We start from the raw sequence: 14,066 nt of genomic DNA on the forward strand, positions 1-14,066 counted from the left end.
TCATTCTAGAGAGCAATTGATTGGACAAAAAACTGTGCAGTGTAAGATGAGTCATCAATATTTTGGTCTGTTTTCCCGGAAGAGAAACACTTTGAATTGAAATGCCGGAAGTCTTGATTTTCACTTTAAAATAACTTCAATTTCAGGTTGTTTCTCATAAAAACCTATTGCATGCTTTTAGAGGACTTATAAATAAGCCGCAATAGTTGCACAGACAATAGTTATGACACTTTGGGGTAATATTTTAAGATTTAAAGTGAGTCACTATCAAGTGCCATTGTATTGAAAAGGACCCCAATATTAATTAAAATCTCTCTTTTTTTGCGATATAGGCACAAAATGAAAGTCAAACAGATTTTGAACGACATGAGGTTCAATAAATGATTACAGAATTGTTCATTCTTGGGTGAACTATCCCTTTAAATCAGTTGCAACAATCAACTCATTATGTGTTGATTATGTGATTTTCAGTCAAAGGCAATTAGACAACAACAACTAGAGCATAGACATTTACAACTCTTATCTGGTGAATGTGCTTAACATCTAACTGACTGCTTGATTTAGGGAGCCTAATCCTATTAAATGGTCATTCAGCATACTAATTGTAGACTTAAAGGGTCTCAAATGGACTCTGAATGAGTGCAATCAAGTGTAATTATACAATCCCTCGTGTTACTGTCCTCAGGTAAACTTAATCCAATCCTATAACAATAAACACACGCTGTTGTTGTGACCTTTGCAGATCTCAACGTTGACAACTTCATTCTCTGGATCAGAAATGTGAAGTACAGGCACTTCCTGGAGACTCCATGGCCCTTCAAACCATTGACAGATGGCAGAGTTTCACTTTCTCTAGACAGGCATAGAGCAAAGAGATCTGCGCTGTTTAGTACAGGGGTGAAACTGTGTCCTCAGGAGAGAATGGCAGAGGTCATCACCAGCCATAAAGCCTACTACAAACTAAGAGGTAGGACAATATATACCCTAAACACCACCAAGGATTGAGCATTAAGCATCAGTGCCAAATTTGACTACAACACCTCAGATCCTCATAAATCATAATTAACTTCCTAGTCATTTGGAGCCTTCTGAAAGATGAAGAATCAAGCTAAGCCAAAAAAATATAAATATATGGCTGGGAACCAAGTGTAGATAAAGTTAGTTTATCAAGAAAGAAGGCTTGCCTGCTTCTTTAAGTCATTTAGTAAATATTTCTCTACTTTGAAGTTTCCATAGATCAAAGTAAATGAGGTAAGGAAAGTTCAACCAAGTAAAGAACATCCTTTGAAAATTTTTATTTGGTTTATTGCATTCACATTGTGTTCAGCACTTTTACTTAAACATTTTTAAATTGATTGTTTTCTAAGCTAACTAATCTAATTCCTAACTTTATTTATGAACTGTAGGTATATTTGAACTGGGAGCAGAATATGATGTTAGATGTGGATATCGCTTTAAACACTTTAAAATGTGAAAATGTGGATTGTTCACCCAGAAATTAAATGTCTGTCGTCATTTACTCATGCTCGTATCATACCAAAAGCTTATGACTTTCTGTAAAGGAACACAAGGAGAAATTTTGAAGCATTTTGACACTAATGTTTCCCCATTCAATGAAAATGCATAGAGACTGAGGCTTTGAGTCCCTAATATTCTGCCTAACATAGTGTTTGGAACAATATTAGGGTAAAAAATGACAATTTTTATTTTTGTGTAAATTATTCCTTTAAGAAACTATTTCTACCTGACCTGACACTTAAAAATTACTTTTGTTAGTGTGTCCTAAAATTATATTAAATAACATTGGCTTGAATAAAACAAGTTAATTTTGATTTAACCACATGTGGCACATTTTTAGGTTACCTGATATTTTTTTTTACAGTGCAGCAAATAGCAGTAGATATCATTTCTAATACAAAGAATCAGTCATATATACTCTCTTAACTGTCAGAGATGCAGTTAGGTCTTAATCACTGTCAATGATAACTGTATTGGCATTAAGAGATGGCAAGAGAAAATGGCAACACACTAAATATTGCTTAGTATAGATACAACTTTGAATTTTAAGTGTCCTGGTATTTTTATGGGTTGGGTCTGGGCTGTGCAGTTTATCCTCTCTGTGCCTAATCACAGATGTTTAGTTTAATAGCACAATTTTTGGATGGGGTAGTGGCAAAAATTATATAATTCTCATGATATTTAACAGTTTGTCAAGAAGCTGTGTGGGAGGCCTTCCGGATCTTTCTTGACAGAGTTCCTGACACCATGGAGTACCATCAGTGGGTGTATGCCTGCCAGAGAGACTCACTTTGCATGGATGATTTGGCCCAAAATTTTAGTAGCACACAGGAGCATCTTGCCATGGTAGCCAGTGTGAGTAGTTGCTTGCATTCATTGCCATACTGTCAATTTGGCTTGCCAATAGAACTGTTTAGTCCTGACGTCACTTTGTAGGCCAACTGGAAAAACTAATTCGCAGTGGGTTCCCTCGGGAATATCCAAAGTTTTTTTTTTTAAATAGTGTTTTTTTATGAGTAAATTAAAGGAATAGTTCACCCACTTCAATGCAATGCCATTCAAAACCCATATGGTTTTCTTACTTATGAGGAACACAAAAAGATGTAGAATTTTCACAACCCGTCTTTTCAAAACAATGGCAGCGGATATAGTTACTACCTTCTAAGCTTAAAAAATGACACAAAGGTGTTATAAAAGTAGTCCATGCGGCTTGTGCGACATGTTACAAGTCTTCTAAAGGCATACAAATACATCCTTCACATGTTCATGGGCGCTATGAGAGAAGCTTGTTCACAGCTGCTCACATGTTCACATGAGAACTTAAAAACAGCAAGTAGTACTAAATGCTACCATAAACGAGCTCATGCACTCCAAAACGCACAATTGACATCAAGACTTTTGCTGAAAAATTTACAGATTTTGAATAATTTAACCAGACCTTACAGGAATAATTTACTGAAAAATACAATTCCAAGTCTTCTGAAGGCATACGATAGGTTTATTTAGAAACAACCCAATGTGTAAGTAATTTTTCAGCAAAAACTTTGACATTGTGATTTACAGCTTAATTTACACATATTTTACATCTACATCAAATGAGAATCTGAAGCCACTGTGCTTTTCGAATGTGCTACATAAGGCTACAACAGTTGTCTGATTCATTAAGCAAGGAAACTAACATTGTTTTGGTCATAGTAATCCTTATCTAGCAACTTGTTAGCAACACGTCTGTTTTTAAAAAACACACAAAATTTTTGTTTGAGGTATGACTGTAATTTTTGTTGTATAACTAAACATGAAAGTCCCATCAAGTAATTTTAAACACCTTAATTAACTCATAAATAATAAAAAAAAAAAAAAAAAAAACGCTATTCTAAAAACCCATTGTAAATTTCAGAAGGAACGCATAACTCTGCTAATGCTAATCGCTAAATGCTAATTATCTTCCTGGTTTTAGGCTTACAAACTAAACAGCTCTATATAGGCAAAAATGGCTAATATTATTAATCTAATAAATGAATTTTCTTGTTGTACATTCTCAAAGTGTTTTATATACTTTACAGAGAGTGAATACTCAAGATGAACAGGAGAGGTAAGAATTCAAGGGTGCTTATTTGTTGCATTATTAATGGTATGATGATTTATTGTCTACATTTAGGGGCTAAACGCTTCAGAATATCTAGAATGAGGTCACCTGGCAAGTGGGAGATGAGAAAATCTCAGCCTTTCCTTTAAAAAACAAAGTTTGTTCATATTTGCTGGCCTAGCTAAACATTGCTCTCTGACCTGATCCACTTTACTTTAATAAGAGGGATCAGTGCCCAGACACATTACACTTGGGTCTTAGTGCCACACACACATACCCGGGCTCATATGCAGTCGACTCCCTTATCAGGGAAAAAAAAGATATTATTGCATTTATCATTCTGGAATTGATTCATACCTTCTCAACATGTTTTTAATTTTCCTTAGGTCTCTCACACCTGCACCAGGTGAAAAATGTAAGTCCTTACAACCTGAATGACCAAAAATATTGGTTGATCTTATCAAACGTTAGTGATTGTTGGCCTTTAATACTTCAGGTTCAAAGAGTCCTGCTGAGCTTTTCATCATGGAGTCTGACAGTGTACGGCTACTCTCTCGTGCTTTTTAGAATATGCACTTAACATACTGATGAAGATAAAAACAAATAAATTGACTATTCTCTGATCTGATAGGAAACAGGGGCACCAGATGTTATCCCTCAGAGGGTGGCAGAGCACATTGTGGAGTTCGGCATGACTGTAGTAGACCCCAGCTACAGTCAAATTCTGAGTGATCCAGGCAGCCCTCAATATGAAGACATCACTCGTAGTCTCCATGAGCAGGTTAGGGAAAATAAAAAAAATAAAAAATTGTATCCAACACTTAGTCTTAGCCATTACTCTGACAGATTATTTTTACTAAATTGTCAAAGAAAAGATTATTAGGTGAGCAAAGCCAAACAAGAATTGGGTGATTTCAAAAGCTGGCATTGGATTTGTTAAGATAAGACAAGAGCCATGGCACATTATTCACAGCGTGGTACAATAGCATGTCTGGCAATCTACAGTACCTAGCTTATTAATTATGTAATTATGTATTTATATTTTTATACACTTTACAGAATGTGTTACAAATATACCCAGAACATGAATTTCCATACACACTTTTGCAGATGCAGCATGTTTTCAACAAACTTCCTGGGTTTAAAGAGATTCGAGAGTTGGGATTTCGGTGAGTTGAAGCTAGAACTGTGGGATTCACCCACACATTACACTCCATTGAACTTGAAAATTGTATTTTTGGTTGGGTAATTCTTTTTCACAGGGGCAGCTCCAGGTAACTACTTGAAGAAATGATTTGCTAATTTACATTCAGAACACCCGTGCTGCAATTACTGTACCATTATGTTCTGTTTTACTGTTACTTTTATATTTATCATGTGCACAACAAACAATAACATACTGCTTAATGAGAGGGAATCTTTCGGGGAAATTAAGATAATTAGGATAGCCACAGGCAGGGTGAATTTAGTTAAACTGGGCCACATTTTGATAGTCATCTGTACACTTTCTACACTTAAGGCAGGTTAACGCTACAATTTTGGCCACTTCAATTGATCCTTTGACTTTGATTGCTTAGTGTGAGATGTTCATGACTGGGATCAAAGTCTTGGCTATGATGTGAATTGTACAATCTGAAACGATATTGCACAGTGTACCTTGGTTTTTATCTCACTTATATAATACAGTCTGACAAGCAACAATTATAAAGGGCCGTACAAATGGCACAGTGTGCACCCTGATTTAGTCACACGTTGTGTCGATCATTTCAATGCACATTCCACATTTATACTCGGCCACATACGTTTTTCTCCACAAAATGAATATAAATCCGATCTATTATTCCAAACCTACAGTTTCTGCAATTATAGAGTTCACTTCCATAATGATGCTAATGCAGGACAGCGAAATATGATTTATTGATTATCTTATAGATAATTTGTTTTAAGTTGGAGATGTTCAGTCTCCATTCATGTGTATTATCGATGATTGCTCGCACTTGTGTCTAATCAATGATTGCTTGCTCTTCTGCATGCTAACGTTGTTCCCTTTCTTAGGAACTCTGGCTGCATATTCGCTATAGGACACCGTCTGAGTGTCACGTGGCTGAAGCCCTTATACAATCACGGCAATTAATTGGCTGATGGTGCATAAGCAACGCCCCTAGTGAGCTATGTCAAGGGCCGACGGGGACAGTGGCGCTTTTCGAGGCTCGCCATTTATACCACGAGGCGTTATCCCCAATTGTTCCAGTTCTACGCCGTCCAGATTTGGAGCTTCGTGTGCGGGAACCATTTGGGATTTCAAGTTTGTGTCTGAGAATATTGGAGTGTGAACGGACGATCAGATTTTTCCTCATGTTAGTCTCATCAGACATGCTCTGAGGCCCAGTTCAGCGGCCATTTTCTGATGAAAAAAGCGTGCAAAAGAGATACCATGCATATCGTGAGCCGTCGCAATTAAAAAACGCTATATGAAAGAATTTGTTGTTGGAAAAGGAAAAATTTGGCCTTTTGTCCCTATTGTCTTTTTCTGTGTCATTCTGGGAGAATGGAGGAGCGGCCTCTGCCTTTCTCTCTCTCCCCTCCCCATATGAAGCGAACTGCTATGCATGGACCAGTGAGCCCAGCCGCAGAACGAGGGGGCTGGAATAAGAGAATATTCCCCAACTGAGTCCTTCGTTGGTGCCATTATTCTTTTGGTAATCTATCAAGAGATGCAAGGTATTTTAACTATTTTTTTCTTTCGCCTGTTTGTGGACCACACGGGCATTCTGGCGAGACAAAGAAACGCTCAATGCCATCTCTGCTTTATTTTTTGGTGGCGATAGTAATGTTGCTCTTTTTAGTCAGCTGTACAATCTACACACAATGGTTTTGCAGTTCAACTAAGCGTATTGTGTTAAGGAATGCCTTTGAGTTAATATTGGCTCCGTTTGGTCTTTCCCTCATTCTAGATTTGAAACGTTTAAATTTCACTCTAATGAAATTTCAGTTCAGAATGGTGATGCAAATAATGACAAATAAGTGCAGCTGGGGGACTGGTTTGTGACAACAGATTTGAAGAACGCTTATACATTTTTTGTAAAAATTCCATATTCAGATTGCGCTGAAGCACAGGTGTTTTCTCCGATTATTTTTCTAAGAAGAAAGGATGTACCAATTTTGCATCCTTTCATTCGGAATTTGGGAGCAGATCTCCTGCTTAAATCTATGGTGCCACTATAGCAGCTGAGCAGGCATTTATCAGAGTCTCTGTCAGTAAACATTCTCTTGTCTTTCATTATATGCACAAGGTACTTTGGCTTATGCCTTTTCATCCCGTTTGTGTTCCTTTATTGGATTTATCTGTTGTTTTAGAGGCACTCATGGGTGCTCCTGTCGAGCCCTTGGCAAAAGTCACTGATATGTTTTTTTAATATTAAAATGGCCCTACTAGTGGCATTGGCATCGTTTAGAAGACTTGGTGATATGCATGCCCTGTCAATCTATCCCTTATGTATGGATTTTGTACCAGGGTGTTCAAGGGGTTAAAATCTCGTTTGGGCTATTTGCCCAAGGTTATTTCTACATAATTTCACTCACAGACTATTAATTTTTAGGCTTACTCCCCGCCGGCACGACCTGCAGGATTTTTTTGTCATTAAAGCTGAAACAACATCAAATTCTCTGTCATTTTGGGGGAAAGATAAATGTAAGACATCATTAGAGACTATAAAGGGTCTACTTTTATTTGTGTACACTCACAATAACAACAAAACCTTGTGCTTTTGTAAAATAAAGAAAATAAAAAGGGTGAGCTGTCAGCAGTCTCTGGGTTCGCGAGCAAATATCTGATACACGTCACAAAATTGAACTGAAACTCCACGAATACTTATCATACAAACATGAAACATACAGTATGTCTAAAGACAGCTTAAAATGTCTACTTTTAAATAAAACAATTCAAATTTAAAACAAATATTCTCCTGCAATGTAATTGGTATGAAACAAAACAATGTACCATTTCTCCTGGTGTAAATGAAAATATGTCTACGAAATTATGTAAAAATAACCTTGGGCAAATAGCACCAAATCAGACAATCAATAGACAATCAGACGGTGTCCCATAGAGAATATGTAACCGAGACGTTCCATTTCGGAGGTTAACTAGAATAAACAGAAGCATTTACACTGACCGAGTCACAACTTATATCACTATCCATCCATATTTACACTTTGTCTTTACATGATGTAAGAGCTATCTGATCAGTCAAAACGAAATTAAGTGACCAAGTGAAAATACCCCACTCAATGTAAAAAAGTGTCACAATTTACCTGAATTCATCCACACTATGAGCCTTCCAACTGCTCCATGTCACCGCTCTTATAATTCCCCTCATAACACTGAGCAGAGCTGGAGGTTCAACAGCATGGTATGCTGTGGTGTTTGAGACTGATGGAGTGAGGGCCACAGGGGACACAGTGTCAGCTGATGAATCTGGCATGGAGGGAGTCCTAAAGGGCATGGTGACCAAGGCTCTAAGTGAGGACACATTTCTACCTGTGGACGTGCTTTCTCTTACTTTCCAGCCAGGTACACAAAATCAATACAGTCAATATAAGGGCCCTTCATGGACTACAAATATTTAACCTTATCTGATTCATCCTGTACAGACTCTCCAACAGCAGAGGAGCAGGGGAACACAAGATCAAGTACTCAGGAATCAGAAGAAACAGGATTTTTACCTGGGGAAATTAGTACAGAGTCCACAGAAGTCACCTCTGAGGAGACTATAAATTCTTCTGGGAGTACTGGCCTCTCTTCTGGAGATCTAGGCCCTGATACAACTAAAGTAGGGTTGGGTAAGTGGACAGAAAGGACTGTTACACAGGAGGTGGTACCTGATATATCATCCCCTGTGACCAAACTGGCTGCAATAACAGAGCAGCCAGCCACAGAGCTAATCACAAGCCCCTACCTTGAGGATTCAAAGGAGGAAAGACTAATAACTGAAGACACTATAGTGAATGGAGGTAAAACTTTCAAAGTTTCAGAGTCACCGTACAAGCACATCCACTTCCACAGGTAGACACACAAGTTAGATAGCCAAAGGGCAGACAGCCTAACCCACCATATGCGTTACTGTACTAATAAAAGCTAGATGAAGCACAATTAACAGAACAGAGCGTACATGTCTTTATTTAAAAGTTCTTATAGCTTAACACGGCATCTAAAAAATGTGGCGCTCATTCCCAAGCTGAGAGGGGAAAAAAGCACAGAAATTGCACAACGGTCAAAGACATCCATCTATCACAGTGTTTCTCAATCCAAGTCCTGGAATATCTCCAGCATTACACAACACTACACATACAATTAATCAACTCGTTAGTAGAGACTTCATGGTGTAAATTGGCTATCAAATAAGAGATGTACAAAATGTGGTGTTGGGTGTACTCCAGGATGAGGATAGGAAAACACTGATGTTTAGATAGAAATACAATGAAAAATCAGCACAGATGGATGCAAAAACTTGTTTGTGAACAGGCCTTAAAAATGAAATTATTAATTTGAAATTAGATGCATTTGCAAAGGCACTCTCTGAAACTGGTTCTTTTGTTTTCAAGGATCTCCAAGAACCACTACAGTGGATTACCCATCAAAGACGTCTGAAGTCCAAGAGGATGTTGGAAATGAAATTGTTGCCACAGCTGCCTCACTAGACTTGGATTCTTTTGAAGTAGCAAAAAAATCTACTTCAACTCAGCCAGAAATGGATTTTGATATGACACCAGGGGCCTATCCAGCAGAGGCAACATCATCAATCATGGCATCCCTAACCCTGACTGAGCGACCTCAAGAAGCTAACTTTCAAGAAGATTACTCATTTGGCTACACTGAACCTTTAGAGACCCTTACCGAAGGTCCATCTTCACACCCTACAAGTCAAATTGAGAGCCCAGAGTCGCCCGTCACAATTGACCGCAGTGACCATGTTGAGTCCCAATCTGTACCTGACAATGTAGAGATACTTCATCCGAAGGGGTCACCTTCACCCACTCCAGAACCAACTGTCCCTGCAGCAATTTCTTCAGGTGTAACGGGCGCTGCAGGACCCATTTCACACGTGACGTCTGACAGTTTCCTGGATGAAGAGGGACAGCCGCTCTGGACTTCTTCACCTCCACAACGTGAAGGTGTTACAGAAAATGACACTGACATAAAAGAGGACTTAGAACAGTCAGACAAAGACACTGAGGACTTTGGGAGTGGATTACCCTCAGAAAAAGACAAGCACCCACAATCCTCAGCCACTCTTCTAGGCCATGTTACGACTCCTTCAGTGATGGCTTCTAACCAGGCCAAAGAGTTAGTGGTGTTTTTTAGCTTACGTGTGACTAATATGATGTTTTCAGAGGATCTTTTCAACAAGAGTTCTCCCGAGTACAAATCGCTGGAAAACACATTTCTCGAACTGGTAGGTAAACAAACCCTTGTCTTTGACTTTCTCCTGCTACATGTCTTTTTATCCTCGCTTTATTGTTAGCTGTACATTTTTGGTGTGTCATAGTGAGTGCAAGGAAAATTTTATATATAAACATTATCATCTGTCTGCAGGGATTTGACAGATGAGATGCAAGAACTGTATTGTTCGAAATTTCATAGACATTTTCTATACAGCATTTCATTTTGGGTGACTGCATTTTGCACTCCATTATTTTTTCATTGGTATTTTTTTTTTTTTTTAAGTTCTGAACCATTTTAGGTTTTAGACAGAAACCCCACAGAAAAATGGACAGAAATGTAACACTGTTTGGCGATTCAAAACGTAGTTCAATTTTTATCTTTTAAAACTGTTTGTTTGTTTTTTCAACTAGAGACAATTCTTTGAACCAAGTGACTCGCCAAACCCTGAGTCCTCTAGTCCACAGACTGAAAGAGAACAGAGGATTTTAGCCTCAATACCGGTACATCTCCATCAGAGGTTTTAACAAGCATGATTAATCATTTTTTGCACTAAATTCTGCACTTTTTCTAATCACTTTGATTTCTTTGATCACAGTGTCTACTCAATGAGTTCTCTAACCAGCATTAACCAAAGCTAATCACTTGCACTCACCAACGTCTTATCTGCCCAACCTGAAATGTTGCTTATTATTACTTTTTTCTTTCTTTCTTTCTTTTTTTGCCTTTATTGAGTGCATGTTGCCTTATTGCTCTGTACTTTTTCGGTTTCTCGGGATCTCAGTAGACACAAAAATATGCACGTTGAACTTGTGCATATTTGGCTAAACCATACATATCAAATGCTAAAATGGAGCATGTGTATACATTATGTACAATCTTACATCGGTCAAACCTAATAAACAGACAACGTATGTGGCCATGTAAACTGTAACCTGTAAACATTTTCCTTTATCGGGATAAAGTAAAAAATCGATTGGCACACATAGATTTGTGCCCACCCCAATTTTGCTTAGCATGAAGTCTCTTTTATGGCATTACCGACAATTTCAATGTGCACAAAAGTTGTGAGCATGCCTTTTTATGTTATAGCATCAAAAGCAGAGAATAACCTGATGATATCAAGTCTCATGTTAATGCAGAGCAGTAAGGTTTTTATAATTAAGCTTAGTTTTAGTATTTATGAATGTATTGGTGTGCATGTAAACACATTGATTATGCATTTGTATTTTTTGTATTATTATTATTTGAGTACAACAAAGAGTAATAATGCCAGTACTGGGATTCTGCATTTAAAAAAGCCACTATACACAGATGATGCCAAAAAAAATCTCTCAGGTAATATTCTACTATTGTTTCTCTAAACTGCTTTTGTTTGTTAGCTAGCCAAATTGCTTGGTATTGTTCTTCAGTGAAAAACATATCCTGGAATGTAATCAGTCTAACAATGTTATTTGTTAGATTGCAACATCAATGAAGAATTTATTAACAGCTCAATGAATCATTTGCAATAAAAGCAATACACTGAAATTGCTTTTGTGGCTTTGTTTGTATATGGTTCTGGGTGAATGCAATCTCTTGTAAGATGCTAGATCACTGGATAAACACATAGTGCAGGTACATTTTTATTTACAGTAAACCACCTTAAATAGTAGGCCTAGAATTATCTAAATTAGAGGTTAATGAATATAGTTTGAGGTTTGAGGAATTTCTATCTTACTCTGTAAGAGGCATATTTTGTTAATTTTGTGACTTAAAGTCTAAAATAATGGGCAGTTCTTATGTGTCAAACTAGATTTATTTGTTTTTCATCATTTCCTTTACACAGTTCGAAAAGTTTAAAGAGACTTTTGTACAATTTACAGCATTCAAATGTTCTGTTCTATAAAATACATTTAAGATAAATAATTTATGTTTAAATTGTTTTGAAATATGAGGTGTGAATTCCAATAGACAAAAACTCAATTTCCAAAAACAAGTATTCAGTTAAACTTTCCTGACATGAACAACAGAAAAACGAAACCTCACAGAAACTAAAATCTGGTCAGAAGCCAGTCTGGTAAGTACCTCAGTGAAATGGCCATAAAATTAGTTTATTGATTCATAAATGGGCTTTTAAAGGATAATTCAATTACTGTTATGTTCGTCAACATTCTGAAAAAAGAACATTGATTTTCCAACAAACACATACATTTTGCCTATTTATAATTCAATGTATTGGTAGCTTTTGTAGAGGTGGCTGCAATATTTTGCAAGGTTTGCTCTCAACATTGTAGGGTCCTTGATTACCCCTGTCTCTACTGGTTTGGCTTGCAACCATCTTTATTGGACAGGGAGAACAAGAATATTTGTATTAATGCAAAGTATGCTAACTTTATTCAAATATGCTAATATTAAATATACAGGAAAAGCTTGATCTTAACTGAACATCATTATGTGTGAATTAACTTAATCCTAATCTATTATGGATGACATTGAAGCCATTTGTTTAATATACTTAACAAAAATTAAAAACACCAATAATTAGTTGCATTTAACATTTATTTTCCTATTTGAAAGTGACTTTTACTGTATATGTTAGTGTCCTTCTGTCCTGTGGTTGCAATCAAAGGTCACAACACTGACATCAGCTAGACAGTAACACTGATTGAGAGTCAGTACAAGTGCTGTGAGTAACAATAACACCTGCTCTGCCCTGGCACTCAGCCGAGAGGTGAGAGGTTGATCGTGACTGGCAGATCAGCTCTACTTACTAATACAGATTACATCTCCTGGTGTACTGGCAAGGATCTGCTTAGTTAATATCATCCCAAGCCTCTACTGTATAGTATCTGTGCTTCTACAAATACGAGAGTATTTGTATTTATTTAAAAAGTGCTAGAGATCCCTGTTGACCCAATTTGTTATGCCTTGTTGCTCTCTAGCATTCTCTGTCCAATGTCAAGTGGTGAATCGGCAAGCAATTCAGTGACAAACAATTCATAAATTGACCTTACTGAATGTATATTTGGTTTTAAAGATGCTATGCATTAACATACAAATTATAGATGCTTTATACATTAATCAATTAAATGCTTCATCTCTTTACTTTTTTATAAATATATAGTTGTGCTTGCTAAGGTGCAGTTCTGACCGAATTCTTTCTTGTACTTAAAAAAAGTTAGACAGAATCCAGGTTTCTTTTTAAGTTCTTTTAACATCTTAAAAGTGCAGGGCCTCTCTACAAAATACTGAAACACCAGGGAGACATGCAACAGTCAAATATATGGAAGTCTGTTTCTGTCACATGAAAAAATATATATGTTGCATTATTTGGGTAATTATGAGACACTAAGTCATACTTATTGTATACAAAGTCATAATTATTAAATTAAAAGTCATAATTTTAAGATTAAAAAGTCATAATGAGATATTAAGTAATCATTTTGAAATAAAAAGTCCTAATTATTCACTTCAAAGTCATACGTTTTAGAATAAAAGTCAGAATTATTAAATGGTAAGTCAATAGAATTATGAAATTCTGTTAAAAATCTTCATTATTAGATAGTAAGTTACAATATGAGATAAAAAGTCAAAATTATGATAGCAATTCAATTATTAATAACTATTAATACAACTTTGAAATAAGACATATTATCTCATAATTAGGACTTTTAAGGTCATAATTATGACAGTTTCTCATGACTTTTAATCTGATAATATGATATACTATCTCTAGAAAAACAATTAAACTATATAATTATCACTTTAGTTTTAATCACTTAATGGCAACTTATTTTCTCATAATTATTACTTCTTATCACAAAAAGAGACTTTAAATCTAATAATTATGACTTTGAATGCCATAAATAAAATTTGCATCTCATAATTATGATATACCAAAGCATGACATTTTTTTTACATGTGGCGGAATTGAGCTTCCATACAAAGACGATCTTTACATCGAAGAACGATCTTTAAAAAAAAACAAAAGCACAGAAAAACACATAGTGTGTGTCCCCTAAGGGAACTATTGCCAGA

General features: G+C 36.4%; 1 protein-coding gene across 2 annotated transcripts in view; it reads left to right on the forward strand.

Annotated features, from left to right (window-relative positions):
• LOC127662774 (interphotoreceptor matrix proteoglycan 1-like) overlaps positions 1 to 14,066 on the forward strand; it is a 35,970-nt gene that overhangs the window by 8,156 nt on the left and 13,748 nt on the right. For both annotated transcript variants that reach the window (XM_052154087.1, XM_052154086.1), the window contains exons 2-12: positions 743 to 967; positions 2,207 to 2,373; positions 3,582 to 3,610; positions 3,991 to 4,019; positions 4,101 to 4,144; positions 4,236 to 4,385; positions 4,715 to 4,773; positions 7,996 to 8,177; positions 8,258 to 8,446; positions 9,209 to 10,059; positions 10,460 to 10,549. In XM_052154087.1, coding sequence (XP_052010047.1) covers positions 743 to 967; positions 2,207 to 2,373; positions 3,582 to 3,610; positions 3,991 to 4,019; positions 4,101 to 4,144; positions 4,236 to 4,385; positions 4,715 to 4,773; positions 7,996 to 8,177; positions 8,258 to 8,446; positions 9,209 to 10,059; positions 10,460 to 10,549 — 2,015 coding nt within the window. The remainder of the gene's footprint in view (positions 1 to 742; positions 968 to 2,206; positions 2,374 to 3,581; positions 3,611 to 3,990; positions 4,020 to 4,100; positions 4,145 to 4,235; positions 4,386 to 4,714; positions 4,774 to 7,995; positions 8,178 to 8,257; positions 8,447 to 9,208; positions 10,060 to 10,459; positions 10,550 to 14,066) is intronic.

This window comes from Xyrauchen texanus, chromosome 22 (assembly GCF_025860055.1).
Source record: "Xyrauchen texanus isolate HMW12.3.18 chromosome 22, RBS_HiC_50CHRs, whole genome shotgun sequence".
NCBI lineage: Eukaryota > Metazoa > Chordata > Actinopteri > Cypriniformes > Catostomidae > Xyrauchen > Xyrauchen texanus.